The sequence below is a fragment of the Haliaeetus albicilla genome, chromosome 13 (genome assembly GCF_947461875.1).
Source record: "Haliaeetus albicilla chromosome 13, bHalAlb1.1, whole genome shotgun sequence".
Lineage (NCBI taxonomy): Eukaryota > Metazoa > Chordata > Aves > Accipitriformes > Accipitridae > Haliaeetus > Haliaeetus albicilla.
Window position 1 is genome coordinate 6872663 of NC_091495.1, and position 16164 is coordinate 6888826.

At 42.5% G+C, this 16164-nt stretch overlaps 1 protein-coding gene across 1 annotated transcript in view; it reads left to right on the top strand.

Annotated features, from left to right (window-relative positions):
* Positions 1-16164, top strand: part of PARP1 (poly(ADP-ribose) polymerase 1) — a 38174-nt gene that overhangs the window by 19765 nt on the left and 2245 nt on the right. The window contains exons 12-22 of the mRNA XM_069800028.1: positions 423-555; positions 1969-2164; positions 3459-3587; positions 11194-11277; positions 12091-12213; positions 12642-12770; positions 13125-13223; positions 13782-13934; positions 14211-14338; positions 14736-14797; positions 15899-16013. Of these exons, the coding sequence (XP_069656129.1) occupies positions 423-555; positions 1969-2164; positions 3459-3587; positions 11194-11277; positions 12091-12213; positions 12642-12770; positions 13125-13223; positions 13782-13934; positions 14211-14338; positions 14736-14797; positions 15899-16013 (1351 nt within the window). The remainder of the gene's footprint in view (positions 1-422; positions 556-1968; positions 2165-3458; positions 3588-11193; positions 11278-12090; positions 12214-12641; positions 12771-13124; positions 13224-13781; positions 13935-14210; positions 14339-14735; positions 14798-15898; positions 16014-16164) is intronic.

The following is a 16164-nucleotide window of genomic DNA, read 5'->3' on the forward strand; positions in this document are numbered from 1 at the left end:
CCCCAGACTCTCCAGGGGGCAGCTGATGCTACTCTCCAAACCTGTGGTGCACGGATGTTGTTCTGAGAATTCATACTGCATCCAAGGCTAGCCTTTGGGTTTTCAGTCCATTTGCTAACGTGACACCTGCAGAGCTGTATCTCTCTTGAGAATTCCTTCAGCCAGTCACGCACTGTTAAATACTAGATTTTAGATGGTCCTTTATCAAAAGTTACAATTTTTTTGTTCTCTAGTTAGGACTGATGTTCGCTCCAGTGTGTCTAAAGGTGCATGCACACAATTTATGAGCACGTAGTTACTGGTTTTGCGGTATTTTTGTTAAGATTCATACTGCTTCATAAAATGTTTGGGTAAGCACAAATGTAGGAAGGAGACCTAAAATGGTAACCTTCTCTGTGTTCTAATTTGTTTCTTCTCTGTAGGTTTGGAGGATTCTGCTCATGTCTTTGAAAAAGGTGGAAAGATTTTCAGTGCAACCCTGGGCCTAGTAGATATTGTGAAAGGAACAAATTCCTATTATAAACTGCAACTGCTAGAGGATGACAGAGAGAACAGGTGAGTTTAGTTTTGACTAGAAATACTTTTGTTCACTTTTTTCCAATAAATACTGGGGTTTTGGCATCTACAAAATCAAAGTATGAGTAAAACGTCTTTGTGAGGAGATATGGATAGATATATTTATCTAAAAATAGCCAAACACAAAAACCACAGAACAACCGAACAACAAACAACCCCCGGGGAGATCTCTGCTCTGCATGGAGACATTTCTTTGTGGTGTTGACAAAGTTTAAGTTGGGAGGTAAGTTTGCACAATTGCTTCTGGTAGTGCTCATTCCTGCATCCTGGGATGAGCGAGGCACGTATGGTTGGAGTCTGGGTTAATTGGCTAACAGGAGGGCCACAGTGCTCTGACTGATGGCTGCCCTTGAAAGTACAGAAGCAGAATTTGGTGAAGGTTCCTCTGGTCTACCATCAAGACCCCACGTGTAAAGTCTGTGATTTTGGGAATCTTTCCCATATTTTTGAACTTACTCTTGTCTTCTAATTGCAGAGCTGTAAGCTTGGGAAACAAAACCAGATTCTGGTTATTCTGCCACGTGTAGTCCTGAATTGAGTGCCCTGAGGCTTGACAAAATGCACTGAAATTGTCAGGGGACAATCATGTGTTTAGCTTTCCAGTCTCATCAAATGCATGGCAGAGCTGGTTGCGTTACTGAATAGATAAAGAAATGGAGAGGGTTCTTTAAGGTGAAACTGTTCCCCATAGCACATAAGGGATGCACAGAAATTAAGGGGAGCTAATGTCTGTCAGTGACGACCCTGGTTCAGCTCTGGATTTATCACACTTTACCATCTTCATAATAAGCTTTTATTGCTGGCTCTTGCATGTGGGGTTTGTAACTGGATCTGTGATGCAGTACATGGAGAATCTCTGCCTACGTTTTGTGCCTGATGAATTGGAAAGGTTGATTGTATCCCTATAAATACTATGGAAGCTCACCCAAGGTGGTGTCAGTAATGCAAACAAATACTTGAATTACTTGATGTCTCTAAAAATCTGAACTCCAGGGCTTTTGAGTCACGGGTTTAAAGATGCATGGTGTTTGTTTTTCAAATATATGACCCCAGTAGTCTGAAGATTTTTATTTGCAAAACATTAAGACTGAGATATTATCCTCTCTGTTCCTGCTGTGCACACTTATCCTCAGGGTTGTAGGTCTGGTGTGTTAACACTGATTTTCTTTTTTTTTTTTTTTTTTACACCAGTCCTTGGACATATGCTCTGTGGTGGCTCCTGTGTTGCTCTCCTGCAGTTGCTGATAGGGACTGTCTTCCATAAAATTAATTGTATGCAAATGGCGGATTCGCATGCAGTCGCGTGGTTCTTGCAGAGTCAGTTTCATTTGGACTGAGATCTAGAGCCAGAGTATCTTATGTCTGTTCCTTTCTCACGTTTCACTTCTCTAGATACTGGGTATTCAGATCTTGGGGTCGCGTGGGCACTGTAATCGGGAGTAACAAGCTGGAGCAGATGCCATCAAAAGAAGATGCCGTTGAACACTTCCTGAATTTGTATGAAGAGAAAACTGGCAATTCTTGGCATTCAAAGAACTTCACTAAATATCCCAAAAAATTCTACCCACTGGAAATAGATTATGGACAGGTAACTCTGAAATGTCCCTGTACCAGACAGAGCATTGCTCAGCTGCTTTGCTATAGCTGTGCTGTTCAGCAGTTGCCATTGGATCACTTACACTTAACAAACCTGAGGAATGAAGTGCAGATACAACTATTGCATCTTCTCTGTGCTATAGAAAGAGGGCTGTAGGTCAATGAGCGTCACACGTTAAAATAGATGTGTTGGGAACCTAAGTAGTTTTCCGTTGTCAAGTCCGAAGTCCCTTTAGTGCTTTCCTGTTTACTCTAATTTTTAAGGATGTTAATTTGAACTTAATTTGGCAGACATTTCACATACATCCTGTCTGAAAACACCATTTTCTTTTATTTAAAATAGATATTTTTTCATCTGTCTTCCGCATCCAAAATTCTCCCAAACAGTGAAGCAACTCCTATGCAGCATTCTGCTTAGTGCACATATTGAGCAGGCTGAGAAAGAGAAATTATTCATTGCCAGTAAGATTTGGCTATTTAGACAGCTAAGCTAAATGAGAATTCTCTTCCTTCTGCCCAGCGGGGGTTTGTATGCTTATTTAAAGGCATAGCCATAACTTAAACTATTTTCAGATTAAATAGTTGAATGCTCTTAATAGCTGTAAAGGTACCAGAGAACATATTTTCAAGCCATTGCATTTTTCTGTGGCCAAATTACTGGATGTCATCTTTCAGTGTGAAGTGCTTGATGCTTAGCTTTATTTTTGGAAATTTGAATATTGCAGCAGCAAAGTGTCTGTTACACTGCAATGTACGGTGATATTCTGAAGCATCTGGCAGGTGCTTTCATGAATAGACCATTGTACCAATAAAGCATCTAGATGGAATTGTGGCTAATTGATGATTCCTGTACTCATCTGTGACAGTTTTTATTACAAAAACTTAGTGAAACTAGTTATTACATCTCTATTTTATCATAAAAGCAACAAAGTAAACAGTCATTTTTTCACATCAAGGTCTCTGTGCAGCAGGAAGCTTGCAGAAAAAGTAATTAATACCATTGCTTGAGGTGAAGCAGTGGTGCACACAGAGTTTCTATTCTCTTAATTCTACTTCTATTTTACAGTGGCACCTCTTGAAATAATGTATACCAAATAACTGAGTAGGTAGATTTTTAAATCCACTTGGTTCCAAAATGTCAGAGCAATGTCCCACGCTCCCCATGAACTTCAGGCTAGTCATAGCATGCATACACTAAATTGGGTTTGAGTTGTTACCATGGCAGCCAGCCTGTTACTTTTATCCTTTGTGATTTTGCTAATTCTGATACTATTTTTACCTCCCAGGATGAAGAAGCTGTCAGAAAACTGACAGTGGGTGCCGGGACTAAGTCAAAACTTGCTAAGCCAATCCAAGACCTTATTAAGATGATCTTTGATGTGGAGAGCATGAAGAAAGCGATGGTGGAATTTGAGGTGACCACACATGTTCATGTTTCTCACTTCTAATCCTCCTTTCTCTCATTACATCATAATTATACAGCCAGAAGCAAGTTTTTTGCAATCCAGGGTGCATCATACTTCCCAGAAGTCAGTGTGAGTTTTAGATCAGCCTTCTAATAAGGGCAAGAGTCTGACCAGAATTTGCCAAGCACTGGAAATAGTAACTTAGCTATGATGGATGCAGTTTTTAAAATGTAGGTGCTGCCTTTTGTTCTTCAGTGGGGAAACATCTGTATCAGCATCTTCAACTTAACAAGCCTATGAGAAACTCATCTGCCAGTCCTGGGATCAGTAATCATTCTATGGGGTTTTGGTTTTTTTTGGTTTTTTTGTTTGTTTGTTTGTTTTCTAGTGACACAGGCATCATGACCACTGTTTGCTGAATGCTCTTAAAATATTAACACAGCCAATTTGCTGGTGATGTGAGGCAGGATTTTTTTTTTTGTGAGCGGTCAACCGCATTGGAGGGTGGTGGGGGCAGCACCACTACTAATTTAGGTAGCAAATGAACATGCAGCTCAGACTTGAGAAATACTGCCAGTTGAAGTGTGCACTAATGAAGTGCCTTGACAAAAGTCCAGATCTTTGTCTGAACAGGGTCAAACTTGAGGGGGTTTTGTTTGTTTGTTCTATTTCTCATTTGTTGTAATGATACCCTGTTTTCATTCATTCTTCTTTCCTCCATACTTCTTGATCCATGTTTCTAACAAGATTTCAGAGAGCGGTCTGGTAGTATCATCTGTTTCTCCTTGCATAGAAACAGTTTTACTGGTGTTCAGAGGTCCTGCAGTTTGTTTTAATGCAGCCATTCAAACTGGGTTAATTCTAAATAACAAGTTTCAGTTTTCTTCAGCCAGCTTAGTTATCCTGCTCTAAGACTTCATATTTAAGCAGCTGTTGTTTGCTCTCTGTATCAGTATTTTACGTATCTACTTTTCAGAACAGACTTTGCACCATTTCGTACAGCTTATCTGAAAGCTTTCAGATGGCTTGGCCAACGTTTTGTAGTACCTTGGGTTAATTGTGTTCTCCTGTATCTTCAGTGGTTCTTTACATCAAATTCTCCTGAAATATTAATAATTCTTTGTAAGTGGAACTGGCTAAAGACTCTGAACTGATCATCATCTGATGTCTTCTGGCTTTGTAGAACTCTGTTGAAACTATGTTAATTCACACCAGCTGCAGATCTGTAGGAGACCTGGGAGTCCAGATGGGCCTGTCTTCCTATTAGATTTATCTTCCTGTACTCTTGCTGCCGAACAGCTGTTTTCCATTAGAGGAAATAATGTTTTTCGTAGTTAGAGGTTTCTGTGCATCCTCTGAAAATGGCTGCTTGGTTCCTTTAATCAGCCTGATCTCAAGTATTTCATTCCATCCAGGCACTCTTGCTCTGCCAAAACTGCAGCAAATTCTTAGTCTTTCTGTTAAAATAGATTTATCTGATGCATTTCTCTTCCTGCTTCAAATTTAGCTTTCAAGAGTTTTGCCTCACCAAGCATACAGGAGTTTATTACAATTATCTGTGTCATAGCCTCACATGAAAAGGCTAGTTAGAGGGCTGAGTCTACTCTAGTGCTCTGTCTTCTCTTGCCTGGGTGGAAGGCAAACATCTCCCTTGCCTCTCCCGACAATCTTGGTGCGCACATCTGTGATGCGGAGCTAATTCTTCATGTTACCCTCAGTGCATCTGGCAGTAATTGCAGTGCTGTTGTTTTAGACCCAACCCCTTGGCTGCTGTGCTCTTTTGATGTGTCTAATGATAAAGCTTTGGATGCAGCTTATTAGCTCTGCAGGGCTCTGTTCACCTCCCATGACTCATAGGAGACAAACTCCAGCCCTTTGGCTGTATGTGGGCCATGTAAGAGATATATTATTACTCAGTCGCATTGTTGGAGGATGTGTTAGTTTATGTGTGTTAGTGCTTATGTGTGTTAGTTGATAGGTTTATATAACTTACAGTTAGTATACGTGTCTGCAGCTATTCTGCATATCCAAGTTAAATGGCCCATTTTAGTTTTACATGTCTTTCATGATTTTTCAGCTAATAATTAAATAATATGGATAGATGGTACTCAACAAGAAAGTATGGGCCCCAAAAGTTTGGGAGCTACAAATCTATTGCAAGTTGTTTTTCATTAGATTATTAATCTTGGCTTTGTGCCTCTTGTGTCCCCAAAACACAGTCAGTTTTGAAGCCTGTCTTCTCTCTTGCAGTCCATCTTGGATTTTCTTAGTATCTGATTTTATGTATGCTTAGCTGCAGCTCAAGGTGAAAGTTCTCCTAAGCCCAGTACAGGGTGGAAATCTTTATACAAAATCACTTCAGGGTTTTTACACCAGTCCGTAGCTTGGAAGAACCTCCCGAGTTCAGTTTGCAGAGAAGATTTGCATAAAGCTGAGTTTCCTAGCTCCATATTGAATAAATAATGTGGAACTTACCCAGATGGTACATGATATACATGGTTTCATAGGATCTTCTGTCTTTGAGCTGAATCTTAAACCCATCAAGTTAAGTAAAAGCTAATCTGACCTGCGGGGTGTACGGTGAGTACTGTCAAGGGTCCAGAGGGTGTATGTATGATCTTTGCAAAAGATTCCATGGGACTTGACTTTTGTTGAATGTTTTTCCATTCAGATGGTCCTTAACTATGCAAGGATTTAATGCAAATCCAAAACTCTCCCAAGATCCACAATACACAAACAAAAGCAGCATAGAAATTAAATCAGTTGCTGAGGCAAGCAGCTCTGGTGCCAGCAGGATCCACAGCAGAGTGCTCCTGCGCAGTGCACAGAGGGTTTCCCAAACTGGGGGAGCTGAGAGAGCCATTGGGAGCCCGCAACTCACGTCACAGTGGCTGATGGGACCTGGGCAGGGCCAGGAGCAATAGCAGGCAAGCTCCCACACACCTACAAAAGAAGCCCCTGGGGACGACCAGCGACCAGGGTGGGCATACGGGGTGTGGTGTGTCATCAAGGGTGTGGGGCGGCAGTTTGGGCAGAGGGGCATGCTCAGGGTTGAGCCCTGCCAGCTCAAGCAGGAAGCAATGGTATCCACCTGGCAGAAAGCCGTGGCCTTTCTAAGCTCTGCACCCACCACGACTGAGGCAGCTGCCCAGACAGAGCTCTGGTGGGAACAGGCTGCCACCCCGGTGCCAGGCTGCAGGCTGTGCCCTGCTCTTATGCTGGTGGTCGCCCGCAGCAGTGAGACGTGTGCCTGGGGAGAGGAGCTCCTCCGCTTAGTGATGGAGCTCCAGGAGGTGGTGAGTGGGTTGAGGAGTATCAGGGAGTGTGAGAGAGAGAGAGACTACTGGAATTGCACCCTACCTTCCCTGAGACAGGCTCGACAGGCAGACAGGACGCGTGGTACGGAGGGTTGGCCTACGCCCTGGGTCAAAACTGCTTCCGTAAAGAAAAAGACAGGTCATTGTCATAGGAGACTCCCTTCTGAAGGGAACAGAAGGCCAAATATGCAGACCAAACCCACTTCTTAGGGAAGTCTGCTGCCTCCCTGGGGCCCAGGTTAAAGATGTGAAGAAAAAGCTTCCTACCCTGGTATGGCCCTGAGATTATTATCCATTATTGATTTTTCAGGTAGGCAGTGATGAAATTGCAACAAGAAGTCCGAGGGCAGTCAAGAGAGACTTAAGGGCCTTGGGAGAATTGATTAAGGGGTCAGGAGCACAGGTAGTGTTCTCCTCTGTCCTTCCAGTTGCAGGGAATGATGAGGGAAGAAACAGAGCCAGCAGATCAATACCTGGCTCCGAGCCTGGTGTCACTGGCAGAATTTGGGCATTTGTGATCATGGGTTGGTCTACATGACACCAGGCCTGCTTGGCAACAGATGGGGTACACCTGTCTCAAAGGGGGAAAAGGATCTTTGCACAGGAGTTAGCAGGGCTTATTGAAAGAGCTTTAAACTAGGTTTGAAGGGGGAAAGGGATAAAACCAGGCTCACTAGAGATAAGCCAGGGGGTGGCACACCAATATCTTAGGGATGGCATGCTAGCAAGGTCCTTTGGTCTGCTGTCTCAGTGGAGGTAGGGCATGGAGATCCATGCAGCAGCAAAGATGCAAGGGTTATTGATGTGTTAGAAACCACGGAATTGCCTGAGAATGTTCACATAGGATTTAGGGCTTCTCCCCCCAAAAAGGTGGTGGGATCAATAGCCCATCTGAAAGTGCATCTACACTAGCGCATCCAGAATGGGTAACAAACAGGAGGAGCTGGAAGCCATTGTGCAGCAGGAAAACTATGATATAGTCACCACCATGGAAACGTGGTGGGATGACTCACTCAAATGGAGTGCTGCAATGGATGTCTATAAACTCTTCAGCAGGAATAGCCAAGGAGGGAGAAGCAATGCGGTAGCTCTGTATGTTGGGAGTGTTTTGATTGTCTAGAGCTTAATGATGGTGACAATAGGGTTGAGTGTTTATGGGTAAGAATCGGGGGAAGAGCAACAAGGCCAATGTCATGGTGGGAGTCTGTTCTAGGCCACCCAACCAGGATGAAGAGGCAGACAAAATATTCTATAAGCAGCTGGGAGAAGTCTCACAATCACTAACCCTGCCTTGTTCTCTTGGGGGACTTCAACTTACCAGATGTCTGCTGGAAATACAATACAGTGGAGAGGAAACTCTAGGAAGTTCCTGGAGTGCGTGGAAGTTACCTTCCTGACACAGCTGGTGAGGGAGCCAATGAGGGAAGGCACCCAGCTGGATTTGTTTGTGAACAGAGAAGGACTTGTGGGTGATAACGATGGTTGGAGGCTGTCTTGAGCATAGTGATCACAAAATGATAGAGTTGTTGATTCTTGGAGAAGTGAAGGGGGTCAGCAGAACTGCTACCTTGGACTTCTGGCAGGCAGACTTTGGCCTGTTTAGGAGCCTGGTTGACAGAGTCCCTTGGGAGGCAGTCCTGAAGGGCAGAGGAGTGCAGGAATACTGGACATACCTCAAGAAGGAAGTCTTAAAGGTGCAGGAGCAGGCCATCCCCATGTGCCGAAAGACAAGCCAGCGGGGCATACCACTTGGCCGGCTGAACAGAGAGCTTTGGCTGGAACTTTGGGAGAGGGGGGAAAGGAGAGTTTATGACCTTTGGAAGAAGGGGCAGGCAACTCAGGAGGATTCCAAGGATGTCGTGAAGTTACACAGGGAGAAAATTAGAAGGGCCAAAGCCCAACTAGAACTTAACCTGGCTACTGCCATAAAAGACAATAAAAAATGTTTCTATAAATACATTAGCGACAAAAGGGGGGCTAAGGAGAATCTCCATCCTTTATTGGATGCAGGGGGAAACATAGTGACAGAGGATGAGGAAAAGGCTGAGGTACTTAATGCCTTCTTTGCCTAGTCTTTAATAGTAAGACCAGTTGTTCTCTGGGTATCCAGCCCCCTGAGCTGGAAGACACGGACAGGGAGCAGAATTAATCCCCCATAATCCAAGGGGAGATGGTTAGCGACCTGCAATGCCACTTAGACACACACAAGTCTATGGGGCTGGATGGGATCCACCCAAGGGTACTGAGGGAGCTGGTGGAAGTGCTCACCAAGCCACTTTCAGTCATTCATCAGCAGTCCTGGCTAACCTGGGAGGTCCCAGTTGACTGGAGGTTAGCAAATGTGATGCCCATCTACAAGAAGGGCTGGAAGGAGGATCTGTAGAACTACAGGTCTGTCAGTCTGACCTCAGTGCTGGGGAGGGCTATGGAGCAGATCATCTTGAGTGCCATCACACAGCATGTACAGGACAACCAGGAGATCAGGCCCAGTCAGCATGGGTTTATGAAAGGCAGGTCCTGCTTGACTAACCTGATCTCCTTCTGTAACAAGGTGACCCACTTTGTGGATGAGGGAAAGGCTGTGAATGTTGTCTGCCTGGAATTTATTAAAGCCTTTGACACCATTTCCCACAGTGTTCTCCTGGAGAAAATGGCTGCTCATGGCTTGGATGGGTGCATTCTGAGTAAAAAAACTGGCTGGGTAGCTGGGGCCAAAGAGTTCTGGTGAATAGAGTTAAATCCAGTTGACAGCCTGTCACAAGTGGTGTTCCCCAAAGCTCAGTATTTGGGCCAGTTCTGTTTAGTATCTTTATCAATGATCTGGACAGGGGGATCGAGTGCAGCCTCAGTAAGTTTGCAGACAACACCAAGTTGGGTGGGAGTGTTGATCTGCTTGAGGGAAGGAAGGCTCTACAGAGGGATCTGGACAGGCTGGATTGATGGGCCAAAGCCAATTGTATAAAGTTCAACAAGGCTAACTGCTGGGTCCTGCATTTGGGTCACAACAGCCCCATGCAATGCTACAGGCTTGGGGAAGAGTGGCTGGAAAGCTGCCCAGCAGAAAAAGACCTGGGGGCGTTGGTCAACAGCGGACTGAATATGAGCCAGCAGTGTGCCCAGGTGACCAAGAAGGCCAATGGCATCCTGGCTTGTATCAGAAATAGTGTGGCCAGCAGGAGCAGGGAGGTGATCATCCCCTGGTACTTGGCCCTGGTGAGGCTGCACCTCGAGTACTGTGTTCAGTTTTGGGCCCCTCACTACAAGACAGACATTGAGGTGCTGGAGCGTGTCCAGAGAAGGGCAATGAAGCTGGTGAAGGGTCTGGAGCACAAGTCTTATGAGGAGCAGCTGAGGGAGCTGGGGTTGTTTAGTCTGGAGAAGAGGAGGCTGAGGGGAGACCTTATTGCTCTCTACAACTACCTGAAAGGAGGTTGTAGTGAGGTGGGGATCGGTCTCTTCTCCCAAGTAACAAATGATAGGACAAGAGGAAATGGCCTCAAGTTGCGCTTGGAGAGGTTTAGATTGGATATTAGGAAAGATTTCTTCACCAAAAAGGTTGTCAAGCATTGGAACAGGCTGCCCAGGGAAGTGGTGGAATCACCATCCCTGGAGGTATTTAAAAGACATGTAGATGTGGCACTTAGGGACATGGTTTAGTGGTGGACTTGGCAGTGTTAGTTTACAGTTGGACTCGATGATCTTAAAGGTCTTTTCTGACCTAAATGATTCTATGATTCTAAATGCAAGCAACCAAGACATCACTTTTAACTTAGTTGCTTTTTTTTAATTTGTTTTTCATTAATGAATACAAAGCATCTTAAAAACCTCTTTGCGTTTTGACCATTGATAATTGTAGGGTAATGTTGGAAGAAGGTGTGCTAGGTTGTACCTAGAGACAGAGATGATCTTATGAACAAGAACTATTTAATTCAGTTTGCTTCTTTGTCAGCGTGAAATGTATGGTTACTGAAGTGATTGAGGAATGCATTTGACACCAGGTCAATATTAAACTTCTAGCCAATGCTTAATACCTTATTTTTCTGTTGCCCTAGCATGCATGCTTAGTTTCCTATTGCAGTATTCCTTTGTTTATAGGATGTCTTCTCAGTAGTGTGCACTGTCCTTCTGACATCATTCCTCAATCCACAGAAAATTAATACCAAGTCTGAAATGTTTCCATTCTTCATGGGGTCAGTCCTACCAGGATGGAGAGATTTGTTCCCTAAAAACTAGAGAGGGAATGCTGTAATAGTTTCAATGTAGTGAAATCCTCTTTTAATCGTTTAAATCTTCACCAGATTGACCTGCAGAAGATGCCATTGGGAAAACTGAGCAAGCGACAGATCCAGAGCGCATACTCCATCCTTAATGAGGTTCAGCAGGTGAGCATGAAAGCGTTTTAAAGCAAGAGGGGAATTCAGAAGTTGTTCTGGGCTTGGAGTGGGGTGAATGCTGAGCTGTGTGTATAAAGATCTGTGTGCGCTCTAGCTGGAGAAGAGGATGTGGCTTCCACAGGTAACTAGTTCTCTTCCCTGTTATACCAGTTTGGGCAGTACTTGTATCTTTCACACTTTTGTAGCACAAACTTCAGGCTGAGCCAGACATAAATGGCAGTTGAGCAAATGAAGCCAGAGTTTTGATCTAGTAGTGAGCTGGTGTTTCCACCCCAGAGAATTCTGTTTGAGGATGAGAATAAAGGTTATGTTCACACAGGAAAGGGTCTGGCTTGATGAGATTACTGTATTTACACATCGTGATCTGGACCATTCCAAGAATCACTACATAGTATTGCCTTAAACAGCTTGCAAAAGTGTACCAGTATACCCTACTTTTTGTTATGGGCTCCCTGCCAAAGCACAGATAAGGCTTTACTTCAGTTGTTAAGAGTGGACCAGTACCTTGCCAAGGACATGCACCCTTTCCATATCCAGAAGCCTTTATTTTGCCTTCCAGAAACATAATCCCCATTAGATTTTTCTTGTACCAGAAAGTCTGTGCATTTCTGTGCACGTACTGTGACTTACTACATGCAAAACAATTAAATAAATTGCCCTTTTTAGTTCTGTGGGAGTTTCAGCTTTAACACTATTTGTATTGCTGCTTCTGTGTATTAGTCCTCAAGTATCTTGTGTGTGTTTATTGCTATGGAGACTTAATCTTACTCAGCAATTTTCTTCGGTGCTTGTTTTGTCTAGGCTGTTTCTGACAGTGGTTCGGAATCCCAGATCTTGGACCTCTCCAACCGCTTCTACACTCTGATTCCTCATGACTTTGGGATGAAGAAACCACCTCTCCTAAATAACTTGGAATACATTCAGGTATTGAATGGAAACAGTATGTTGTCTGCAGGCAACAGGTCTTCTTATCAGACATCTAACAGAGAGAATTTGTGAGGTTTTAAGACTTGCTTTAACCTCATGCTTTCATGAGGTTAAGCTTGTTTTTCTTCAGAATATCTTTTTGTTTATGTGTATATATGTGTGTATACATATACAAATAATTATATATGTATGGTATTAGAAGATACATGTTATATATTATAGTCTTATTTATATATATGTGTATATGTGTCTGTATTTTAGGATGTTTAAGTATATATATTTTTTTTTTAAAAAAAGGCAATGTTGTGTTGTTAGACAGCAGTATGTGGCCAGTGATTCACATACACTTTTATCATTTGGGGTATTCCAGAGTTATTCTGAACATGTCAAAGGCACAAGTAAAATAACCTTTTCAAATTCTTCAGGCTAAAGTACAGATGTTGGACAACTTGCTTGATATTGAGGTTGCTTACAGCCTTCTGAGAGGTGGAAATGAAGATGGAGATAAAGACCCAATTGACATCAACTATGAAAAACTTCGAACTGATATTAAGGTAAAGGAAATAAAAGGAAATGAGTGACTGTGAATACAAGCTGGTGTCCTGTTAGTTTAGAGTACAACAAATGAAATGGACTCAGCCCTTGGCAACCTCCTCCAGCTGACCCTGCTTTGAGCAGGGGAGTTGGAAATCATCTCAATTTCAAGAGGTGCCTTCCCATCTCAGACATTCTGTGACTGAGTGCTGTCTGTATACCTGTACATCTTCTCTAGCTGGGAATAAATTTCCACCTAAATGATAAAGGAGGCTTAAACTGGGGAGTTGCAAGCATATGGTGGATGTCATCACGTTATAAGAAGCCTGCTAGTTTGTACACTAAAGAAACTTCTCTCATTTGCCTCTTTGCAGGTTGTTGACAAAGATTCAGAAGAAGCCAAGATTATTAAACAATATGTGAAAAATACTCATGCTGCTACTCACAATGCATATGATCTCAAAGTCGTGGATGTAAGCTGGGCAATACTGGGGTTTAAGTTTGTGAAGACGGACTCTTCTAAGTTGACTGACTTGTTTGCAGTTTCCTTTTATTTTTGAGTAGCTTATCTAGTTTCTTTTGTTGAAGGGATGGTTTGATAGACCAATGGCTATTTAATAGAATAGTAAAAGTCTAGACAGAGGTAAGTCTAAGCTTATTGAGCTGTCTGTGGGCGTGCGTTTTAATTTAATTGGCCTCAAAAAGGAGGTGGAGGAGTAATCATCTTCTAAAACTGAGCCTTAGTCCACTGAATGATTTTTCAGAAAACTATGATCTCATGAAAATGCAGAAGGGAAGATAGAGAAGTAATCAATAACAAGTACTGTGTGGTCAATGCTACCTCTTTTTTGCTAGCATGATACAGCAAACTGCAAATACTAAAAACCATCCAGATCAATTTTCCTAGCAGATTAGTGTATATTCCAGACTAGATAGGTGATTTTTTTTTTTTCCCCATCTGATTAGTTGCATGAAGGTAATGGTTTATTTGCTTGGTTGTTCTTTTCTTCCTGTCTCTTTTTGAATTGAAGATCTTCAGGATTGAGCGTGAAGGAGAGAGTCAGCGTTACAAGCCATTTAAGCAGCTTCATAATCGCCAGCTGCTGTGGCATGGTTCCCGCACCACCAACTTCGCTGGTATCCTCTCACAGGGTCTCCGGATAGCTCCCCCTGAAGCTCCTGTGGTACGTTAAACAGCTTCTCTGGCTGCCTCCATCCCTGTGCCCAGAGTTGGCCACAGTTGGAGACAACCTAAATAGGAGAATTTCTCTGTGGGGCAGGCTCAATGTTTTCTCTCAGCATGCAGGCAACATTGTGTGTCCAGCGTTGGTTGCTGACTGCTGTCTGCAAGAGCTTGAGTTGCAGCTTTGCTCTCCTGGGAGCCCAGCCAGGTGGATTCAATGCTGCCTTTGTGTTATTGTTCCAATTTTTTTTTTTTTTTCTTCTTTTGCTGCTTGCAGACTGGCTACATGTTTGGGAAGGGCATCTATTTTGCAGACATGGTATCCAAGAGTGCCAACTACTGTCACACATCTCAAGCTGATCCCATAGGCTTAATACTACTGGGAGAAGTTGCCCTTGGAAATATGTAAGTAACTTATGAAGACTATTTGCCGAACATGCTTAATATATCATGGCAGAAGGTGATGCTAAAATTGCAAGCCTTTTCTTCAGTGTGAAGAAAGAGCACGTGGTATTCCTGTAGAAACAAGATTTCTTTTTTCTTAAAATGAGAGCTATTGGGGCGGGGGGGGGTGGGGTGGAAATCACTGTTGCAGGTCTAGAATCTTGTACTAAATGCCAATATCATTAAAATCAGTAACTGAGACAAAGAAGGAAGGCTGTTGAGTTCTAGAAGTCTAGAATCTAAATTAACTTTATATTAACTCACCATAAACTGAAGGCTGAAAAAACTGTGATTTTTTTTCACCAAGGTAGTTTAAGATGAATGTAAAATGCTATTGTGTGTTCTTTGTGCTGTCCAGGTATGAGCTAAAGAATGCTTCTCACATAACAAAATTGCCCAAGGGAAAACACAGTGTGAAAGGTAAGCATTAGCAGTTGTCACTGGTAATCTGTTATTGATGGCAAACTATTGTGGCTCTCCGCTTAGCGAAGAGAACTATAGCAATTTCATAGCTGTACTTCCTTTAAGGGTTTGCATAATGTTGCCCTATAGTTGCATCTGTATATGTGTATGTGGTGTTTTGAGGTGGGAGTTAGTATGCTTGGAATGTTAAGACTGAAGTTAATGTCTTGCCTGAAGTTCAGGAGGAAACTTTCATTTGACATCACACAAGAGAAAATGTAAGGTGCGTTCTCCAGCTTCTTACTTGCTTTCATCATAACAATACTATGTATTTTAGAAGAAAGATGAGAGGTTTGGTAGATCAGAAGAATAATTGTTTAGCCTTCAAAGTACCTTAGAAGCTTGGAGAGAAGGGAAAAGCTAAGAATAAAAGTTCAGATAGAACAGCTGTTCTCATTACACTTCTATCTGCAAAAAGTATTAGTATATTGCACTGAAAAAGAAGATGAGAGAAAAGACTTAGCTCTCTAATTCAGGCGAAAGAAATGGTAATCATGACTATCTTCTGTACTGAAATGGGAGAGCGGAGAACAGTAACATTCAGTAATGAGCGGCTTTTCTTAAACTATTTATTTTGAGAGGCTTAAAAAATCAGTTGCCTAAAACAGAATAAAATGTGATTTAGCATCTTTTTCAATACATACTACTCACACTATTATGAATGTCAGATCAGATTTGTATTGAAGAGTTTAAAGAGAATAAGAATTGGTTTGTTATACTTCTCTGAAAATGCCACAATGTGCATGTTTTCATTAATGGACCTCAGATATGAGAGCTATAAATCTGGTCTGGTTTAGGTTTGATCATACAGATTAGACAATTAGTAGCCAAAAGTCTAAAATTCTCCTTTTAATATAGCTGAGTATGACTACCATAAGTGTGGTGATGCTGAATTGAATAAACAGACTGTATTCTTTGTGTTCTTTTTAAGATACTTTTGCACTTGGTCAGCATTTGAAAATTTATGTGAAGTAATATTTGGCTGGTTGAGTCATTTCTTCATATGCACAGTCTGTTTTTGCCTTCTAGATTTCTAACTAATGTTTTTCCCCTTTCTAGGCTTGGGCAAAACTGCACCTGATCCCACAGCCACTACCACCCTTGGTGGTGTAGAGGTTCCCTTAGGGAATGGGATCTCAACAGGAATTAATGATACCTGTCTTCTGTATAATGAGTATCCTTTGCTATTATGTTGGCTGCACACTGTGTTTGAGTGTTGCTGAGTTTAGCAGGAGCAGGATCGCTAATATCGGTCAGGAGTTTGGCACACTGTGTTTTGTTTCTTTTAGATCTGCTTTGGAGTACTCGCAGACAATTTAGAGTCT